This window comes from Oncorhynchus masou, chromosome 30 (genome assembly GCF_036934945.1).
Source record: "Oncorhynchus masou masou isolate Uvic2021 chromosome 30, UVic_Omas_1.1, whole genome shotgun sequence".
Taxonomy (NCBI): Eukaryota; Metazoa; Chordata; class Actinopteri; order Salmoniformes; family Salmonidae; genus Oncorhynchus; species Oncorhynchus masou.
This window is the reverse complement of record NC_088241.1, coordinates 47,025,198-47,046,982: the sequence shown is the minus strand read 5'-3', so window position 1 is coordinate 47,046,982 and position 21,785 is coordinate 47,025,198. Positions and strand designations below refer to the sequence as shown.

Below are 21,785 nucleotides of genomic sequence, written 5' to 3'. Positions count from 1 at the left end.
ACTGTATATAGTCAGGGTAGTTGTGTTTGTGCACTGTATGTTGCATTGGAGGAGGAATATGTTTAGACCCAATGTGGTGTTGGGAGTGGTGTTTTTTAAATTTATTTCACAGGTTGGCTCTTGCAATTAGATGCTTATGAAAAACAAGATATAAAAATTCAGCGCTATATCTTACAAGGTACCACCACCCCCTTCACAACCACCCACACATGTGCACATGCAGAAATGTGCAACATATGTGCAGGCAACAACTCCTGCAAATCAGCCAACACTGTGTGAGAAGAGAGGGAATAGGGAGAACACAACCTGGTGACTATTTGTTCCTTGACAATAAGCAAAGCTCAAATCAAGTAGTTAGTTTACAACTGAGATGGATAATAATGCTTCCTATCAGTCTAATTTGAACAACAACACATATAGTATTGTTCAGTTGATCTGTAGAAGGTCTCGAGAAATGCCAAAGCTACTGTTCTATATCTAGGAACAACCAAAAGGTTCTGTATAGCCTTCAAAATTGTTCTATTTTGGGTATCATACATATTCAACCCTTTTGGATTTCAATAAATTGTATTCTGTTACAAAGGGGGATACAAACATCTGCAAATAATACTCTGTACTTCTTAAAAATGAAAGAAAAAGTAAAAGCTAAAATACTTTGAATAGATAAGTATCCACATGCTAGAAAAAACTTTGGCAACAATTACAGCTGTGAGTCTTTGTGAGATAGTCCAAGGGCAAAAATGTGGTGTAGACATTTGGGAGGGGGGACGAAGAGTAGACGTGGGGCCCGGGGGTCCTCCCCCAGACATTTTTTCCTGCAATTCTACACGGTTTGACATGACTCATTGTGCCTCTCTTGAGGGATCTTTGGTAGGGTATATGGAGGTATATGGAGGAAAACACAGTATATAAGTGTAATGATAAGTAGAAGGCCCCCCAACCCCCAAAAATCTGTTTTTAGGTAAAAGGAAAGGAAATGAAAGGGGGATACCTAGTCAGTTGAATGCCTTCAAATGAAATGTGTCTTCCAACATACAGTACCAGTAAAAAGTTTGGCCATACCTACATTTCTTTAATTTTACAATTTTCTACATTGTACAATAATAGTGAAGACATCGAAACTATGAAATTAAACATATGGAATCATGTAGTAACCAAAACAAGTAAACAAATCAAAATATGTTTTATATTCTTCAAAGTAGCCACCCTTTGCCTTGAGGACAGCTTTTCACACACTTGGCATTCTCTCAACCAGCTTCACCTGGAATGCTTTTCCAACAGTCTTGAAGGAGTTCCCACATATGATGAGCACTTGTTGGATGCTTTTCCTTCACTCTGCAGTCCAACTCGTCCCAAACCATCTCAATTGGGTTGCGCTCGGGTGATAGTGGAGGCCAGGTCATCTGATGCTGCACTCAATTCCTCTCATTCTTGGTTAAATAGCCCTTACACAGCCTTGAGGTGTGTTGTGTCATTGTCCTATTGAAAAACTAATGATAGTCCCACTAAGCGCAAACCAGATGGGATGGTATATCACCGCAGAATGCTGTGGTAGCCATGCTGGTTAAATGTGCCTTAAATTCTAAATAAATCACAGATAGTGTCACAAGCAAAGCATCCCCACACCATCACACCTCCTCCTCTATGCTTCACGGTGGGAACCACACATGCAGAGATCATCCGTTCACCTACTCTGCGTCTCACAAAGACACAGCAGTTGGAACCAAAAATGTCAAATTTGGACTCATCAGACCAAAGGACAGATTTCTACCTGTCAAATGTCCATTGCTCATGTTTCTTGGCTCAAGCAAGTCTCTTATTATTATTGGTGTCCTTTAGTAGTGGTTTCTTTGCAGCAATTTGACCATGAAGGCCTGATTCATGCATTCTCCTCTGAACAGTTGATGTTGAACTCTGTGGCGCATTTATTTGGGCTGCAATTTCTGAAGCTGGTAACTCGAATGAACTTATCCTCTGCAGCACAGGTAACTCTGGGTCTTGAAGAAACTTTCAAAGTTCTTGACATTTTCTGGATTGAATGACCTTCATGTCTTAAAGTAATGATGGTCTTTTCTCTCTGCTTATTTAAGTTGTTCTTACCATAATATGGATTTGGTCTTTTACCAAATAGGGCTATCTTCTGTGTACCATCCCTACCTTGTCACAGCACAACTGTTTGGCTCAAATGTATTAAGAAGAAAATAAATTACATAAATTCACTTTTAACAAGGCACACCTGTTAATTGAAATGCATTCCTGGTGACTACCTCATGAAGCTGGTTGAGAGAATGCCAAGAGTAGGCAAAGCTGTCATCAAGGCAAAGGGTGGCTTCTCTGAAGAATCTCAAATGTAAAATATATTTAGATTTCTTTAAAAATGTTTGGTTACTACGTGATTCCATATGTGTTATTTCATAGTTTTGACTATTATTCTACAATGTACAACAGTAAAAATAAAGAAAAACGCTTGATTGAGTAGGTGTGTCCAAAATGTTTGACTGGTACTGTATTTGTTTTAGGAAAACAACTAACTTCCTACATTTCAACACATTTTGCCATGTGGCTGAGAGAAACATTTGCAGTTTTAAAATGCTATTCTGCAGATTTTGTAGTTTTAAAGCTAATTTCATGCAATTTTACACATTTTGCCATGTGGCAGAGAGAAAAACTAATGCTTTTTTTATAGCTCATTTCATGCTATTCTTCATATTTTGCCATGAGGATGAGAGAAAATTGAGCAGTTTCAAAGATAATTTCCTGCTGCTCTACACAATCCTCCTCACCAGCGTCATGATCAAAGTCTCATATGCAGTATATCGTTTGGTCATTGTACTGCCACAGAATGAATTGTGAGCAAAGCCTCAAAAAAGCTTTATATACCAGAGCCGCGAGAAAAGTTCTATATATTATTGAAACAATGTTGCAATTGTTTGTGAGAATGTCAACAGGTGTGGTTCCAGTGGGGGAAAGATTATATTGGGGAAGGTTCCCGTGGGGTTTGCCATGGAAGCCAAGAAGGGGAGTGAGGTGTGTGTGTGTGTGTGTGTGTGTGTGTGTGTGTGTGTGTGTGTGTGTGTGTGTGTGTGTGTGTGTGTGTGTGTGTGTGTGTGTGTGTGTGTGTGTGTGTGTGTGTGTGTGTGTGTGTGTGTGTGTGTGTGTGTGTGTGTGTGTGTGTGTGTGTGTGTGTGTACTCAAACACACATGCACGTGGGGGTCTGGGAGAGGAAGTGTGTCCATCTGATGAATGGGCATGTGCCTGAACTCTATTTTATACACTAATTGTAGTCTCACCCATTCATTTCTAATGACTGGCCATTTTTAAACGTCAACACCACAGGTGTACAAAGGATAAATAAAACACCCAAATTTTTATGTTTGTTCAGATGTTTTTATGTGTGTTCAGATGCTCTGTGTGGACAAAGTCATGGAACCTTATGACAATCAGATTCAGAAAGAAAACTTGTAAATCAGTACAATTCGATCAGAACACAGCTGGAGGGTTAGGGTAACTGTCTTGTGAAAATATCACTTTTAAAAGTTCATATTCTGGGTATTCTTCACACCCAAATAATGCTGTTGACTCATCCTATACTCATATTTGTGGCAAAGCATAAACTGGAGGAAAAAAACCTACAAAAACCTCAAACTTGTATCTCTAACAGGCCATTTAAATTTTTTTTGCTATTTCCTCATAGATGATGATGTCCTCCTCCAGAGGAGGAGGACGTGCTGGCCAATCATTGGTCTCCTTACATTAATATTTTTAATGACTGGTATACGGTCACACCATTCTGTTGTTGGGGTACGCCAGTACCATTCCAACACAGAAAAGCAGCATTTTAACATACTTAATTGGCATTTTTTGGAAGGAAAACTATTTCACTCATATTGTAATCAATTATAGGTCATATTTCATAGACATCTGGAAACACTGGACAGTTACTTTAAAGGTCGACTTTGGGCAAAAATGATAAAATAACATTTAAACTGTATAACTGATCAATGCACCATCATATCAGGTCATGTATTGCTTAAAAAAAAAATGGATGAATAAGATATTTGGCTACAGAAGTGCCATTTCTTACCAATCTCTACAGCTTCTGTCTACCGAAAAATCCTGTCAATTTGGCGTCAACACATACTGGAGCAGTTTGCTGGCTTGCTACTAGTGGCTAGATTAGCTAATAGACCAGCTATGTCGATTGTGGTGCTCATAACCAGAATGACACATTGATGAACCCCCAAAGGCACACCCCATTTCTGTTTGAAAATTAAAGAAAGAGGTGTTGGACCAGTTATCACGCACAAAGTCGACCGTTAATGCACATTTTCTGCAACTCTACATATTTGGCCATTGCTTATGACGTTTTCATATGCTATCTGGGGGCCCCCAACCCACCAAAACAAATTAAAAATAAATATATATATCACAATGGGGAGAACAAGTATTTGATACACTGGTGATTTTGCAGGTTTTCCTACTTACAAAGCATGTAGAGGTCTGTCATTTCTATCATAGGTACACTTCAACTGTGGGAGACAAAAATCCAGAAAATCACATTGCATGATTTTTAAGTAATTAATTTGCATTTTATTGCATGACATAAGTATTTGATACATCAGAAAAGCAGAACTTATTATTTGATACAGAAACCTTTGTTTGCAATTACAGAGATCATACGTTTCCTGTAGTTCTTGACCAGGTTTGCACACACTGCCTCAGGGATTTTGGCCCACTCCTCCATACAGACCTTCTCCAGATCCTTCAGGTTTCGGGGCTGTCGCTGGGCAATATGGACTTTCAGCTCCCTCCAAAGATTTTCTATTGGGTTCAGGTCTGGAGACTGGCTAGGCCACTCCAGGACCTTGAGATGCTTCTTACGGAGCCACTCCTTAGTTTCCCTGGCTGTGTGTTTCGGGTCATTGTCATGCTGGAAGACCCAGCCATGACCCATCTTCAATGCTCTTACTGAGGGAAGGAGGTTGTTGGCCAAGATCTCGCGATACATGGCCCCATCCATCCTCCCCTCAATATGGTGCAGTCGTCCTGTCCCCTTTGCAGAAGAGCATCCCCAAAGAATGATGTTTCCACCTCCATGCTTCACGGTTGGGATGGTGTCCTTGGGGGTGTACTCATCCTTCTTCTTCCTCCAAACACAGCGAGTGGAGTTTAGACCAAAAAGCTCTATTTTTGTCTCGTCAGACCACATGACCTTCTCCCATTCCTCCTCTGGATCATCCAGATGGTAATTGGCAAACTTCAGACGGGCCTGGATATGCGCTGGTTTGAGCAGAGGGACCTTGCGTGCGCTGCAGGATTTTAATCCATGACGGCGTAGTGTGTTACTAATGGTTTTCTTTGCGACTGTGGTCCCAGCTCTCTTCAGGTCATTGACCAGGTCCTGCCGTGTAGTTCTGGCCTGATCCCTCACCTTCCTCATGATCATTGATGCCCCACGAGGTGAGATCTTGCATGGAGCCCCAGACCGAGGGTGATTGATCGTCATCTTGAACTTCTTCCATTTGCTAATAATTGCGCCAACAGTTGTTGCCTTCTCACCAAGCTGCTTGCCTATTGTTCCCCCATTCCCTGTGGCAATTTCGGCAATGGGTTAGTCTCTACGGGCCCGATTCAGACTTAGGAAATGTACGCCTTTCCTACGCAAATGTCAGTAGTTGGTATTCAGACTTATCGTATACAGGTGCTTAATGGGCTTTGTTGGCGTGGTTCCCTTGCATGTGCTGAATAAATGTAATTCAACCACTGAAACCCTCCCACTTGCTGGCCAACATAATTTCTTGTGAGGTTTTTATTCAATAGGGTTTTCTGTACATTTTTTAAAAGCCATCCCTTTAAATTTGGTGTACCTTTAATTTGAATTTTCTCGACGCGTAGGTTGTAGGTTATTGTCCTGCTGAAAGGTATATTTCTCCCGAGTGTCTGGTGGAAAGCAGACTGAATCAAGATTTCCTCTAGGATTTTACCTGTGCTTATCTCTAACCCGTTTATTTTTATCCCCCCAAAAAACTCCCCAGTCTTGCCGTTTTCAAACATACCCATACCATGATGCAGCCACCAGCATGCTTGAAAATAAGGAGGCATAAGGCTTTGCATTTAGGCCAACATGTTAATTCCTTTGCCATGTTTTTCTTGCAGTATTACTTTAGTGCCTTGTTGCAAACAGGATACATGTTTTGAAATAGTTTGATTATGTATATTTGTATCCTTCTTTTCACTCTGTCATTTAGGTCATTATTGTGGAGTAACTTCAATGTTGTTGATCCATCCTCAGTTTTCTAACATCACAGCCATTGATCTCTGTAGCTGTCTTAAAATGACCAATGGCCTCATGGTAACATCCCTGAGCAGTTTCCTTCCTGTCCTACAGCTCAGTTCAGAAGGACGAGTGTATATTTGTTGTGTCTGGGTGGTTTAATACATCCTCCACAGCATATTTATTAACCTGACCAAGCTTAAAGAGATATGCAATGTCTGATTTGTTAATGTTACTCATCTACCAATCACTGCCCTTCTTTATGAGACGTTGAAAAGCTCCCGGGTCTTTGTAGTTGAATTTGTTCTTGAAATGCAATACTTGACTGAGGGACCTTACAGATATTGTATCTATGGGGGACAGAGGAAGGGGTAGTCATTTAAAAATCATGTAACTTATTATTTGAATTGTTAAGCCAACTTTTACTCCTGAACTAATTTATGTTTGACTAAACAAAGAGGGTGAAATACTTATGCAACAACAATATTTTAGCTATTTAATTAGTATTGATTGGTAAATGTTTGTAAAAAAAAATAACAAAAAAATAACAACAACTTTGACATTATAGAGTATTTTGTGTAGATGAATGACAAAACAAAATCATAATTAAATGGTAGAGCTCCAACTGCATATTTGGCTGAAACAGAACAAGACTCTAGCATTGACAGTGATTTCTGATAACAGATGGATAAATCAAGGTTAAATGCGTTACACCAATGCAGATTTAGGCCAGCAACCTTTTGGACCATTTCAATGAGCTAACCTAACTGCTGGACCATGCAGTGACCATACTGTTCAGAAGTAGATGCATCAAGCAGCAGTCTACTCCTATATTGCACTAGATGTGTCTTTGTGTGCTAAATTAGCGCAGAATGAAACTGATGACATTGTTCAGGGACTTTAGTTCATTAGCATTTTTGTGCTTAGCATTAGCAGATAATATAAATGGCTTTAAGTGTCTGACAACCCCTTTCCAAATGACTGTTAATGTGGCCCTGATTAGCCTGTGTCTAGTGCAGACAAACTTCATGCAATTTGTCCAGATAGGAAGAGTTCTTACATATTTAATCTCTGGTTCTCTAGTTCTACTAATGGTCCTGTAGATGGATGAGGTCAATGGTTGGGCTATATTCTCTCATTCCACTAGACTGTACTGTAACTAGTTTCAACTGTAACTTGTTGGCAGTTGAAAGGGATGTTGCACACAAAAGTGACACCCCCAGATACAGAAGTTCAGATAATATACTGAAGAAGTCTAAAGTTAGAATATTTGTTTTATACCAACGGTGTTGTCGCTTTCTGTTTTTATACACCATGCCGAACATCCAAACATGTCATATAGATCATTCCATAACATTTCAGCCAATACAACAATACAAGTCTACCATACCGCATTATCGTATAATTCTGTTCCATTGTATGTGCAGACATTACTACTTAGGCCTACCTCTCAGTAGTATTAGAACCTAAGAACCCCTGATTTAATTTCCCTGATGCCAAGACAAAATGTGAGAATGTGCCAAGTGTAGATTTTTTTTACGGACCAGGACCAGGAAGGGTGCCAAGCCGACACCAATCTAATATTTAAACGAGTTATTGGCTGCCGATGTGGTGCAACTTCTGTTAGGAGGATCACCTGCACCCACCACCTCTCCAAGGGCACACACACACACACACACACACACACACACACACACACACACACACACACACACACACACACACACACACACACACACACACACACACACACACACACACACACACACACACACACACACACACACACACACACACACCACCTCTCGGAGGACCTGCTTTTCTGAAGGGCTTAGCTCCTTAAACCTTCTAATTAAAACAAGAAATCTCTTCGCCAAGACCCCCACTGCAACCCACCCAAAAAGATTATTAGGAATTTAATGGGGGACATTTTGCATCGCACACCATCTGAGACCCTGGACTTGTGGCAAAATTGTGGGAACGGTGACAAAAAGAGGGAGAGAGGGAGAGAGGGAGGGTGAGAGAGAGAGAGATGGGGATAGAGTGAGAGAGTGTGTGTGTGAGGGGTGAGAGAAAGAGAGGGGGACATCTCTGAGCCAAGTAGAAGTAGAGGTGGAGAGTGGGCCACCGTCATGGAGCCCCACACAGATAAATCAACATCACAGGAGCACAACATGTTTCACTTGTAATTACGGGGACGGTATTATTAACAGGCTATTCATTCAGGAGGATGTTTCTCTATAGAGGTACTCAGGTGTCTGTTAACCCCCAACACACACACACACACACACACACACACACACACACACACACACACACACACACACACACACACATACACACATTCACACACACACACACACACACACACACACACACACACACACACACACACACACACACACACACACACACACACACACACACACACACACACACACACACACAGAGAGAGCTGTCCGTACTAAGGGCATTGATGAAAGGCTGGTATCGGTTAGCTGGCTTTAGGTCAATAAACCACTCTTCTACAGATCCTAGGTCAGCCCTAAAATGTGATATGTGAAAACTGTCCCAGGTTCCATTGGCAAAGAAAGTGAAGTGGATGCGGATATGGTAGGCTTTTCTCAGCCACATTTCACAGTTCATTCTTATAACACCTTTTATATAGCATAACACACATCAATCTTGAAGTTGTTAATACGGTAACTAAGTGACAAAAAGGCTTGGATAGATGTAGTACACATTGAGTTTTTTCTGCTCCTTTGTGGGCCTCTGTCAGGAGACAGTTTTGTCTCCTGAAATAGGAACATATGCTGTCTGCTAGGCTCTTTCTCTCTTCATCGTGTGAAATATCACCACTCTGGGTTATATGACACTTACATATGCAGCCCAAGAATTACAAGCTCATCAAAAGCACTTGTTAATTCACAGGTATCATTTTTGCACCAGTCTGTCAAAAGCTAGAGGTGTTCCTATTTCATTAGTACTAGATATTAGCAGGTAATGGCTGGTACTCTATATTTCATTAGTACTAGATAATGGCAGGTAATGGCTCATATTCTGTATTTCATTTTACAGCCTTTGTAGCTAGTCTATATTCGTTCTTAATTGTTCTTCTTTGGAAAATGTTTGTTAATAAACTTAATTATCTTCAAATATGCATTGGTTTTCAATTGAAAGGTACAATATTTGACCCAGCGATAGGCCCACTACACATCTTGCCCCAGAGCAGAACTATCAGGGAATGCGCCATTCACAAGTAGGCTAAACTAAAATGTAGCGATTACGTTGTGACCTACGTTGTGACTGATTGGACATTGTTTTACTGTAGTTTTATAGATCTTTAAGGCAAGTGAATTCAATTAGCCTATCCATGATATCTGAGTGGATACGGAACATGTATTTTCAACAGAGCTCTTTGAAGGTAACCTGTCAAATCATGTTTTGTATTTGCATGGTCTCGTGCATCCGCCGACTAATTTCTCAGGATGACAATGCACATTCGCCCGGGGATTAGCGCGACCTATAGCCTACGACGCTTCCCAGCAAGCTTCTGATCTGCAGTCTGTCGCTATCTGGCTGAAGTCCACGCAGTTATAACGCCCAACTTGGCGACATTTATGGCACAGGCTTACAATGGACGCATGCCCACCTCTCCCTCTCTTTCTCTCTTTCTCTCTCTCTCGCTCTCTAACACACACATTTAGATGTTGTCTTTCTCTAACTGATTTATTAATTAAGTAGAGATACATTTTCTGCCCCCAAGAAATACAAACTATTTTCGGGTGAATAAAATGTATCAATTTCTGTGTGATTTTTGGACATAGGCTATTTGAGGTTGCCAGCCTATAATCGAAAGGTCAAACAGGTAGTGTGGACAGTATAATGAATTAATTCAATTACATTTGCAACTAAATATTGCTTAATAATATCATGATTACATTGATTATGTGACTAACAATAAATTCAGGTTGGTTGGTTTCATAAACTCTGAAATAGAATATTATTACAAAAGCCATCAGTCATTCGTCATCAATAATGTCTTTGAACGTCACATTATCACTGAAAAACCTTATGCATTGATTTATATATTCGGCAGACACGGAAACAATGGAGGCTCTTTAATTCCATTTTATTCAACGTTATGTTGTTTATAAAACAATCCCATTACCAGATACAAATTTGAAAGAAGGGGAAAAAACAGAAGCGCACTATACCCCCACGAACACTTCATTGAATAATACAATAATTACATAATTGGTGTGTGCCAAATATACATTTCAAATTAAGGCAGCCTGTTCATATAAACGAAATTATTACGTGAGAATATTCCATAAAGAGATGTTAATAATTTGCCTAACATTATTGTTATAAAAGTATTCCATTTCTAAAGAGCTAAAATAAGCTTTATGCCAATAGGCCAATATTTTTAAGATGAGAATTTAGGAAATAAAGTAGACTAAAATTCTCTCCATAGTTGCATATGAATAGACAAAATATTAACATGTAAACAATAGTCCTCGGTAACAAATCGAATGTGCCCACTATATACAAAAATGTGCATTGATTTGTTGCAAGAAATAAGAAAGATATCGTGTTCAGTTCCAATATCAGAAATTTGTGTAGGCCTACATTGATTAATTTGTCACAAGACATAGGCTATAACCTGAATAACGAGATGCATTCCAATGTCATTTTCAGATTAATTTGAAACATGTTATAAATACAAAGGGTTATGTTCCCCCTTTCAAACATCTATTCAGTGACACGTGTATTTCATATTTTAGAAATAGGATAACTGTACATTCTTCGATTCATAGTTCACTTGATAATTAACACAACGTTTGACACTGTAGAAAACACACAATATGTGAACATTTATTTACACATGTCTACCATCTATAGACAAATGATATCTAGATAAATAAATCCAGATTAAATAACTTACAAATAAATACAAGCCTGGCTTGGAACAATTTCTGCAACACTTGAGGCAATGAAAACGTATAGGAATTGTCTGAAGCGTCTTCTAATAGCTAATTTGTTCCAGTTGACTGGTGCCCTACTGACCTGCACGTTTAGTCGGTAATAATAGAGTTGTCTCAGACTACATGGAGTTCTTTATTGCATACTGTAGTTCCCTTCGCCTTTTATTGCTGTCTTATTTAAGACGTTGCATCACTAGGCCGAACTCCACCATGTCACATTACCCTTTGGATTAATACAATTAGGAATAGAGAATATTCAGCATAAGTATAGTTTGGTATACTACTTTAATGTGTGTAAGGGCATCAACAAATTATTTCCAAAAAGAATGTTCTTGCATAACAATTTGTGAATAAACATAGCCTATCCATGTGTGTCACTTATCCTACTTCTTGACTCTTACAGGAGATGTAGTGGGCCTATTAACAGAACGCTATTTGACAATCTCCCAGACCTCTGTTTGTTTCCGTTGCCTGCATGGTGTGTTTTCCCTAAAATGATCCCACTACAAAACGTATTTACCCTCAGGACAATTAACATTCAATTACAATGAATAAGTGACTATACATCAGATGGCCCACACCACAACCAACCCTCTGGGCACAGTCGTCAATTCAACTTCTAATCCACGTTGGTTCAACGTAATTTCGTTGAAATGACATGGAAACAACGTTGATTCAACCAGTGTGTGCCCAGTGGGAAGTGCCCAAAATGGGCCAAGTTGTCAATAATACATGTGTGGCTTCTGTATTTTAGCCTAATTAGGCTACTCCACTATAAGCTGGTCACATTTGACTTTTCTCTTATCAATTATGAAAGGGCGTGTTTAGTTCCTCCTGCATTGGGTAGAACTGGCTGCGGAGGTGGATGTCATAGGGTACATGGATATCCCGGATGTCAGAGGACCCCCGTGACATTGAGTTCTGACCGAGGGAGTTGCGACCCGCCACCGCCGCGCAGTACCGCATACCGTAATGACAACTCTTTCCATAGTCCGCTGGCTCCTCGTGCTTTAGGGAGAATATCCCGTTAAAGTTGATTGGAGGGCTCAGAGCACCATTGTCGAATTGAGGGCTCGAACATTCTGGGGACGTGCTCTCGTAGAAGGACTCGTAGGCACTACAGTAGGAGCTAAATGGTCTGAAAGGTTTGGCGCTGTCCAGGGTGCTGCTGCCGTGGCCTGAAGACGCTCCAGCCTCGGTGGAACTGTGATAAGGCGTAGGGTACATAGCGTCGAATGGGGACCTACCAGTGAAAGATGTCTCTCCGTTGTGGTCCGTGATGACATTTCTGGCATTGAGCTGGAGACAGCCCGCCACTAAGTTGGTGGTTGGCTGAGACAGTCCCTTGCAGAGCGCCTGGACAAATGCCAATAGGTCGGGTCTCTTGCCGGTGCTGAGGATCTCCGAGAGCGCCCAGATGTAGTTCTTGGCCAGTCGGAGAGTCTCAATCTTGGACAGCTTCTGCGTCTTGGAGTAGCAGGGCACGACTTTGCGCAGGCAGTCCAGCGCGTCGTTCAGCCCGTGCATCCTGCTCCGCTCGCGCGCGTTGGCCTCCTGGCGCCGAATCTTCACCCTGTCCACGCGCCCCTTGGTCATCTTCTTTTTACGTGGGCCTCTCCTCCTTCCTGGTAAACCGTCCACGTCCTCGTCTTCTTGGCCTAACTCCTCTCTCTCGTCCTCATCCCTCTCCGACTCTAACTCATCCTCCGTGGTTTTGATGTGGGTCTGGGAGATGGTATCGGCTGCTTTTAGGAAAGGTTCTTGTTTACTGACCTTGATCTCGCGCACGCAGTCTAGAGGGAAGTTGGCCCCAAACTGGGTCCCGGTCCCTGGCCTCATTGCTGGCTCATCAAACGGTAAGGTCAACATCGTTCTTCAGCGTGACAGAGGGAAGATACGGCTGATTAGTCCGATGTTATCCGTTACTTTATCATTAGACATTTATGAACGTTCTTAGCATTATATTTTACCCATGGCCTTATCTGGACAAATTGACACCCAACCGAATTGAATATTATAGGCTAAAATCATTCAATTTTCTTGACATATATCTATAAAGGTCTATATCATATAGATGGTATGCATCTGTATGACTTTAGTATACGTCTTTACATGATTAGCCTATTACTGATAATAATCCAATGATAAGGACAGTAGCCTAGACACCATACCATTCATTAATTCATTCATTCAACTGAGCATCCTTTTAAACCCCAATTATAAACTATCCTTTTGTTAGATAATTTGATTTAAATTCAATTTCCATCCCACAACATGACACCACTGCATTCATTTTTTCCCCACACTCAGTCTACATGCATGTTTTCCCTCACCTGGATCCTGTGTCAAACAGTGCACATCTTCTCAATAGCCTTCCAGGTAGCTTTACGCGCCAGCACCTTTTTGTTATCGCAATGGGAGATAGCACCAGAGTGGTCCTACTCTCCTTCTTCTCCTTGTCTTTTTTTCTCTCTCTCTGTCTGTCTTTCTCCCTCTCCCTCTCTCTCTTTCTCTCTCTCTCTCTCCCTCTCCCTCTCTCTCTCTCTCTCTCTCTCTTTCTCTCTCTCTTTGAGAAATGACACCGATGCCAACCGCCAGAGCTGGTACCCATGCCATCTGCTGATGACGTCACCTGGCAGCGTTGGCCACGTGGTGTGGTCTCGAGGGACTGTTGAATTTCTCCCTGATCATCTGGCATGCTTCTTGCTTCTGGGAAACATCGCAAAGCTTCCCTATAGCTTCTTTAGGAACGGGAGGAAACCAGTAGGGACCTCACACAAAGAACAGATAATACAACAGATGCATGTAAATTCCAAAGAATATATGTATTCAATGTGAATATCCATGTTCTGTCTCAGGGCATGGTAATGTGTGGATTTTAAATGATAAAAGCAAGGCAATTACGGGGGAATTAAGGATGTAGTTTTAAGCAATTGTATTGAATTCAATGTTGATGACATGCTATGTTGAAGGTACATAAAACATTACATGTAATGCATACAAGCCAGAAATACCCACTTCAGAAGTTGCTTAGGTTACACAAATGAGTGACAGCTAGAGTGACATGATTGATAGCTCCTGTCTTTTGGGTCATGTTGTCAAGGGCGTTTGCCAATTGGCTGAGTTTGCACAGATCAGGAGATTCCCAAGGCCTCTCCTAAATGTAGACTTTTTGGGAGAGGAGTGTCATAAAAATAATAACCTGCGATTAGCTAGCATTAATATGCACTAACACCGGTTATGGATGTGTTGAGTAATGCAGCTTCATATCAATAGGCCCCCAGAGGCCAATCATACTAGTGTGCCTCATTCCATAGTTGCACACAACATCTTTCAATATGAACCGTTTATTGTTACCGTAGAGTAAAGTCAATTGTTATATGATAACTGAGAATGGAGGGTTGATTGAGATCAAAGTTTTTTTGAGTTTAGTTTTAGTTTATTAATTTCGACCGTTTAACAAAAACAAAAACAAGCACACATAACACTTGAAAAAGACACACATGAGTAAAATCATCGAGTATAATCCACAATAACGTCTTGAACTTATTTCCACTGTGGTCCTCGAGACAAGTATTTACATTCTGGATTTAGGGGAAACATTAACATTTGAGTGGTGGCATCTCTGAATCTCTGGTTGGTGGTTGACTAGATGTTTCATGCTTGATTGGTATGTATCAGTCCATGCTTATGTATATGAGTTGACAATATGAATATTATTGAACCAGATGACCAAGCATTAACACTTTTGTTCCTTGTCTGGTGATTTTGGGGTTAATCTGGGAGGTGGCTTGTATATCTGCCTGTATTCTTCTGTTAATTTGAAGGACATGACTCCCATGCATTCAAATACCAGTTAGGAGACTGGGCTGCCTCCATAGCTGCTTTAGTCCTATCAGATATGATGAACAAGCCACTCATTCGCTAATCTCTTGTGAAAGATGAAAACATTAAAATGATACGTCTGTTGGTGGTCTGTGGAAAATGAGAGTTATGAGGACACATTTCACTGGTGCCAATCAACTCAGAGACACCAAGAAAGCCACATGCTTCTACCTAATAACATTTTTATACTCGTTAAGGAGCATCGTAGATTCACTCGTATTTACATTCGGGATTTAGGGGAAAAAACTAACATTTGAGTGGATGGCATCTCTGGTTGGTGGTTGACTAGATGTTTCATGCTTGATTGGTATGTATAAGCCCACGCTCATGTTTATGAGTCTGCACACACGCACGCACACACGCACAAACGCGCACACACACACACACACACACACACACACACACACACACACACACACACACACACACACACACACACACACACACACACACACACACACACACACACACACACACACACACACACACACACACACACACACACACACACACACACACACACACACACACCTCCATCTCAGCCTGCCCACCTCGCCCCCCTCTATAGATGCCTCAGCTGGCGACAAGCTTTCCGGTCCAGTACACACACCAACATCTGATGAGTCAAACTTCCCATTTCAGACTAATCACTTGACTGCACTAATTGCAAATGCAAATATGCAAATTTATATTAATTAATTACTCTGTTAATTAGTTCTCTGGTCTTTTTGGGCCATAAATCATTGTGTAGGAGAAGGGAGAGAGACGAGACCCATCCCATTTCACATAAAACATTTAATACACACCCCAGCTCCGAAATAGTGCACGTGCTTACTTACATTTTTTTTAAATTAAAAATATAAAAAGACGCTTGCTCACTACTGTTGTAAAGAAGAAGAATTAAATTAAGGGGTTGTGATTAAAAAACATTTTATAAAATGGGAACATATCATCCTTTGTATTTATACCATGCTTGGTGTAGAATGTCATCCAGCGTTTTAATTATTACACATTTAAGACAGACAGGGTGCAAACAAAGAATGTCATTGAGATCTTTGATAGCATCAAAGGTATTCTTGGTGTCTCTCTTCCTGACTGTCTGTTTTATGTTGATATCAATACTTTAAATATTTAAATGATCAATAGAATACAAAAAGCTTGGATACCAAATGTAAAAGGCCCAACCCTGGAAAAGTGAAGACTTTTCACACTTTCATTTCAGAGCTGTACTTCGCTTAAAGAGTTTGTTTCTATATCCCCTGTGTGAAAATATTAATTTACTTCTGTCTCAGGTTGAAAACTTGGATAAAAAATAAACAGAAGTGTTGACATACAAAGGTACCCAGGTGTAAGACACATTGCCTGTTAATGGTATGGAAATATGGAGCTGTGAATAATTCATTAATGTTTTAGAAATCAGAATGCTAATTGGTTACCTTGGTGGGAAGCTCTGGTGCAATGGGAACTGTTTCAAAGAAATTAGTGTTTTACTCTATTTGACCAACATTTTTAACATTGTAACCTAATAGTTTGCTGATTATTTGTTGTTAATCTTAATAGTAAGGGGTGGAATTGGTGAAGTACTACGATCATAATCTAACATTCTACTTTGGGCTTTTATAGAATGAGCTAATTTCCTGTCTACTGAGGTATTTTCATAAATTCATACTCTATTTGACCCCATGTCATTTAGAGTGCGAACAACATTTGATGCATATTCTGGCCCCAATATAACATTTATTTTTCATCATAACCTTTCCGTGTTATGCCAGATATTAGGAGGGATTCAGAGGTTTGACTCCCAATAATTTATGAAAATGAAGTATTGTTCAGTTCCAGCAGGGTTGATGTGTCAAATTATTTTACATTTTGTTGTTGAATTCAGCCAACGATGTCACCAAGGGATTGAGACCGGGGAGGAGCAGAGGGTGAGTGGATGCCAGCTATGTTGATTTGAGTGTTGTTAATATCTTTGCCGTGCCAGAATTGAAGATCAGGCCAGGGTTTTCTTCACTCCAGCCCCTTGGCTGTTAGTTCACCTGAGTTCCTGAGCATGCATGTTGTGTGAACATCCCTGAGCCACCCTACATCTTACCTCTGGTGGTTATTGCTGTGGGGAGACTGGTTGGCAGAGACTGAGTCTGGGGACTCGGGGGGGGGGGTTGGCAAGGGATCTGGCTACCTCCATTGCCCCCTACAGTCTCCAAACCACTTAACTCCCCTGCCTCCTCCTGTCTCCTCTTGCCTCCCCTGTCCCCCTCTATTTCCTCCTGTCTCCCCCTGTCTCCAGTGCCTTCCCCTTTTATAACTCTATAATGAAATGCTACACTTTTTGCCAAGGGGCAGGGATTCATTTTTTGTTGTTTTATAGCTAATTTCCTGAAATTCTACAAATGTTGCTATCTAGAGCCCCAACCAATCTAGCCCCAACCCTGGAATTTGGGGTGCCCAGGACACATGCGCTGCGTGCCTGTTCGGTAATCCGGTCCTGCCTACATGCAGCCCCCTGCCACTCCCTGTCTCTCCCTGCCACCCTTCCCATCTCCATCTACCCCAGTTTACCTCCCCTTGTCTCCCTACCCACCTCCCCCTGTCTCCCCTGCCTCCTCCAGGTCTCTCTTGACTAACCTGGTAAAATGAAGTTTAAATAAATAATCTCCCCACCTGCCCGAGGCAGCTCTCTAGCCAATTGTTCCCTGCAGGCGATGCCCAGTCCAGATTAGAGAACCTTGCCTCCTCAGGCTCTGGCTCTGGCTCTGGAGCTTGGAAGGTTTGTTCTTAGTTAAGCTGCTTGACTATTCATGAAGACAGGACAGCTTCTGAATATGAGTCTATCACTGGCACAGGTATACCAGTGGACTTTCTCACAACAAATAAACATCAATAGATGGATAGACTTGGTTCTTGGTGCCAAGATTAGATAGACTAATACTTTATTGATCCCTAAAGGAAAATCAATATTCATAAGTGGAGGTATAGACAGGTTTATATTATTGACTAACACAGCATCCTCAGAGGTGAGTCACATCACCTGCCATTATTATTCATAATATGAGGTGGGTGGTTGGTTGGTGGAAAGGGCATCACAATGAAGGTTGTTATTTTGTGGCGTGAAACTTGGACTTCTGCCCAGTTTCTCAGATGATGAAAATCACCTTCATGTGTCCCCGCTGGCAGGTGTAAACAAATGAACAAATTGCAACCTTTGAAATAGAAAGTGAATATAGTTTGAGCCTAGTGATTACCTCTCCAACGGAGGTGTTGGCTTCCTCTGTGTAAGACATGTGCCAGGATTCAGGAATGACACTTCTTATTTCACAAATCTGTCACTCACCGTGCAACACCTTTGACATTTGAAATGTAATTTCTATTCATTTAATGAGTGTTAAGTACATGTTCTGTCACTGACAATTAGATACAAGTTTGATTGGAGGAGAAGATGCATTTAAATTGTACTCAAAGTAAGCATAGATATGACCAGATATGGACTATTTCAGCACATTTAGTTTAATAAATCAAATAGAGCACTGACAGTACTAGGTTGCTTATACAGTTTCGGGTGGTATCAGGCCAAGTCCAATATTTACTGGATACTATAGTTAAAATACAGTAATATGACCTACATGTTGTTGTGGCATTTCAGTAATGTTAGAGGAAGGTTATGGCTTAGTTAGTGGGGCCCCAGCTGGTTGTGGGAATGTCATTTTTATCACGTGCCATCAAACCTCTGTTCCAAAGCCAATCTAATTGTCTAAACTGGAATGGAACGGCACCCTATTGTACAGTGAGGCACTAAGACAAATATTGTTTTGGACAATTTCCTAGAAATCCTTTACAAAAAAATCACATCAAGATCACATTAATACATGAATGGATGGATGGACATGATAGTTGATGGATATGGATGGAAATGCATAGGCACATGCATACGAACCACTTCTGCCATTTCTATAACCCGAACAGAAACCATCTCGGTGGCATCTGCACGTGTTCTTCAATGGAAGTGTATAATATCACTGAACACTTTAACACTAATAGAACTCTTACATTCTAATAGGGGTTGCTAATGACCCGTGTAAAAACAGAGGAGCTTCGGCAGAGATGAGAGAGATCAGATGCAAATGACACAGCTTGCTACGACGCTAATGGCCGTCGAGACGTTGTACTGAACGCACACATACTGTTTACTCATGTTGCTCTTCCTGTAAAGAAAGATTGGTGTGCCATGGGAAAAGGAAAATGGAGTTGGGTTGTAAAATGTACACATACATATGCGCAGAGATATGTTCGTAGCCATGTACAGTATGTCATGAACACAAACAAACAGTGAAACATGCTCAAACACATAACTCATGATAACACCAACACACCTTTCAACGTTACAGAAAGTTAATGCACATGTCAAATAAAAGCACAAATACCATCTGGTTGGTTTGTACTAATGAGTTGCTTGATTTAACTCATTTCACCTCTGTTGAATGGTACCAGTGCTGGGAGACTTGATGCTTGGAGTGGGGTTGGTTAGAGAGGCGTGCTGGTCTAGTTGGGTCTCTGGACCCTCAGGACATGGTTAAATGTCCTTGGTTTCAACAGACAGCTGTCCCTACTTAGACTCTAATTTCATATTCTCCTCCCTCCCCTCCTCTCCCTCCAGTCTGGTGGATAAGATGCATTCATAGACTGGAAACAAGGGCCTGGCACCACGTCCACTCCCCCGCCTTGTTGACTAAACTAATCTACCCAGTCACAGCGCTGCCACCGAGGAAACTCGGACCACTACTTGACTCTGTGATCTGGGATGGTTGTGGAGATTAATTTCCTGAGCCATTGAAGGATGGGCCGTTTGTTAGAGACTGGGGAAGAGAAATATGTACAGTGCATTCGTAAAAAATTCAGACACCTTGACTTTTTCCACACTTTGTTACATTACAGCCTTATTCTAAAATGGATTAAATGTTTTTTTCCAACCACTAATCCAATCTACACACAATATCCCATAATGACAAAGCAAAACCAGGTTTCTATATATATTTTTTACAAATGTATTACAAATAAAATGAAAATATAACATTTACATGAGTATTCAGACTGTTTGCGCAGTACTTTGTTGAAGCACCTTAGTCAGCGATTACAACCTTGATTCTTCTTGGGTATGATGCTATAAGTTTGGCACACCTGTATTTGGGGAGTTTCTCCCATTCTTCTCTGCAGATCCTCTCAAGCACTGTCAGGTTGGATGGAGACCGTTGCTGCAAAGGGCTTTCCAGAGATGTTGATTGTGTTCAAGTCCGGGCTCTGGCTGGGCCACTCAAGGACATTCAGAGACTTGTCCCAAAGACACTCCTGCATTGTCTTGGCTGTGTGCTTAGGATCGTTGTCCTGTTGGAAGGTGAACCTTCGCCCCCAGACTGAGGTTCTGAGCTCTCTGGAGCAGGTTTTCATCAAGGATCTCTTTGTACTTTGCTCCGTTCATCTTTCCCTCGGTCCTGACTAGTCTCCCAGTCTCTGAAAAACATCCCCACAGCATGATGCTGCCACCACCATGCTTCACCGTAGGGATGGTACCAGGTTTCCACCTGACGTGACGTTTGGCAGTCAGACAAAAGAGTTCAATCTTGGTTTCATCAGACCAGAGAATCTTGTTTCTCATGGTCTGAGAGTCTTTAGGTGCCTTTTGGCAAACAAGTGGGCTGTCATGTGACTTTTACTGAGGAGTGGCTTCCGTCTGGCCACTATACCAGAAAGCCCTGATTGGTAGAGTGTTGCAGAGATGGTTGTCCTTCTGGAAGGTTCTCCCATCTCCACAGAGGAACTCTGGAGCTCTGTCAGATTGTCCACCGGGTTCTTGGCCACCTCCCTGACCGATGCCCTTCTCCCCCAATTGCTCAGTTTGGCCGACAGGTCAGCTCTAGGAAGAGTCTTGGTGGTTCCAAACTTGGGGACCTTCAATGCTGCAGACATTTTTTGGTACCTTTCCCCAGTTCTGTGCCTCGACACAATCCTGTCTCACAGCTCTACAGACAATTTCTTCGACCAAATTCGGCTTGCATTTTGTTCTGACATGCACTGTCAACTATGGGACCTTATATAGACAGGTGTGTGCCTTTTCAAATCATGTCCAATCAAGTGAATTTGCAACAAGTTGACTACAATCAAGTTGTAGAAACATCTCAAGGATGATCAATGGAAACATGATGAACCTGAGCTCAATTTTGAATATCATAGCAAAGGGTCTGAATAATTATATAAATAAGGTATTTTTTAAATTATATTTTTTATTAGCAAAAACATCTAAAAACCTGCTTAAACATTGTCATTATGGGGTATTGTGTGTAGATTGGTGCGGGAAATAGTTTATTTCTCCCATTTTAGAATAAGGCTGTAACTAAACAAAATATGGAAAAAGTCAAGTGTTCTGAACACTTGACACTTGAACACTCTGAATGCACTATTTATCTCAGTGATGGTCTGTGCTGTTTAAGATGAGGGAGGACGATACATTTTTTTATGAGCATGGCCTTATTTCTATTACAGGATATTGGATGACTGTCATTCATATTCCCTTCACCCAGCTCAATGTAACATTGATAGATTTAGGCTACTACATGATACTCACATTTTCCTATACTCATAAGGA

The 21,785-nt window shown here is 41.2% G+C and overlaps 1 protein-coding gene across 1 annotated transcript; it reads right to left on the bottom strand.

Moving 5' to 3' along the window:
• Positions 1-10,410: 10,410 nt before the first annotated feature.
• neurod6a (neuronal differentiation 6a) lies at positions 10,411-13,754 on the bottom strand. The gene is made up of 2 exons (XM_064949890.1): positions 13,597-13,754; positions 10,411-13,136 (listed from the first exon to the last, which is right to left on the bottom strand). Exon 2 carries the CDS (start codon positions 13,130-13,132, stop codon positions 12,068-12,070), a length of 1,065 nt encoding a protein of 354 aa, XP_064805962.1. The 5' UTR covers positions 13,133-13,136; positions 13,597-13,754; the 3' UTR covers positions 10,411-12,067.
• Between the last annotated feature and the right edge of the window lie 8,031 nt (positions 13,755-21,785).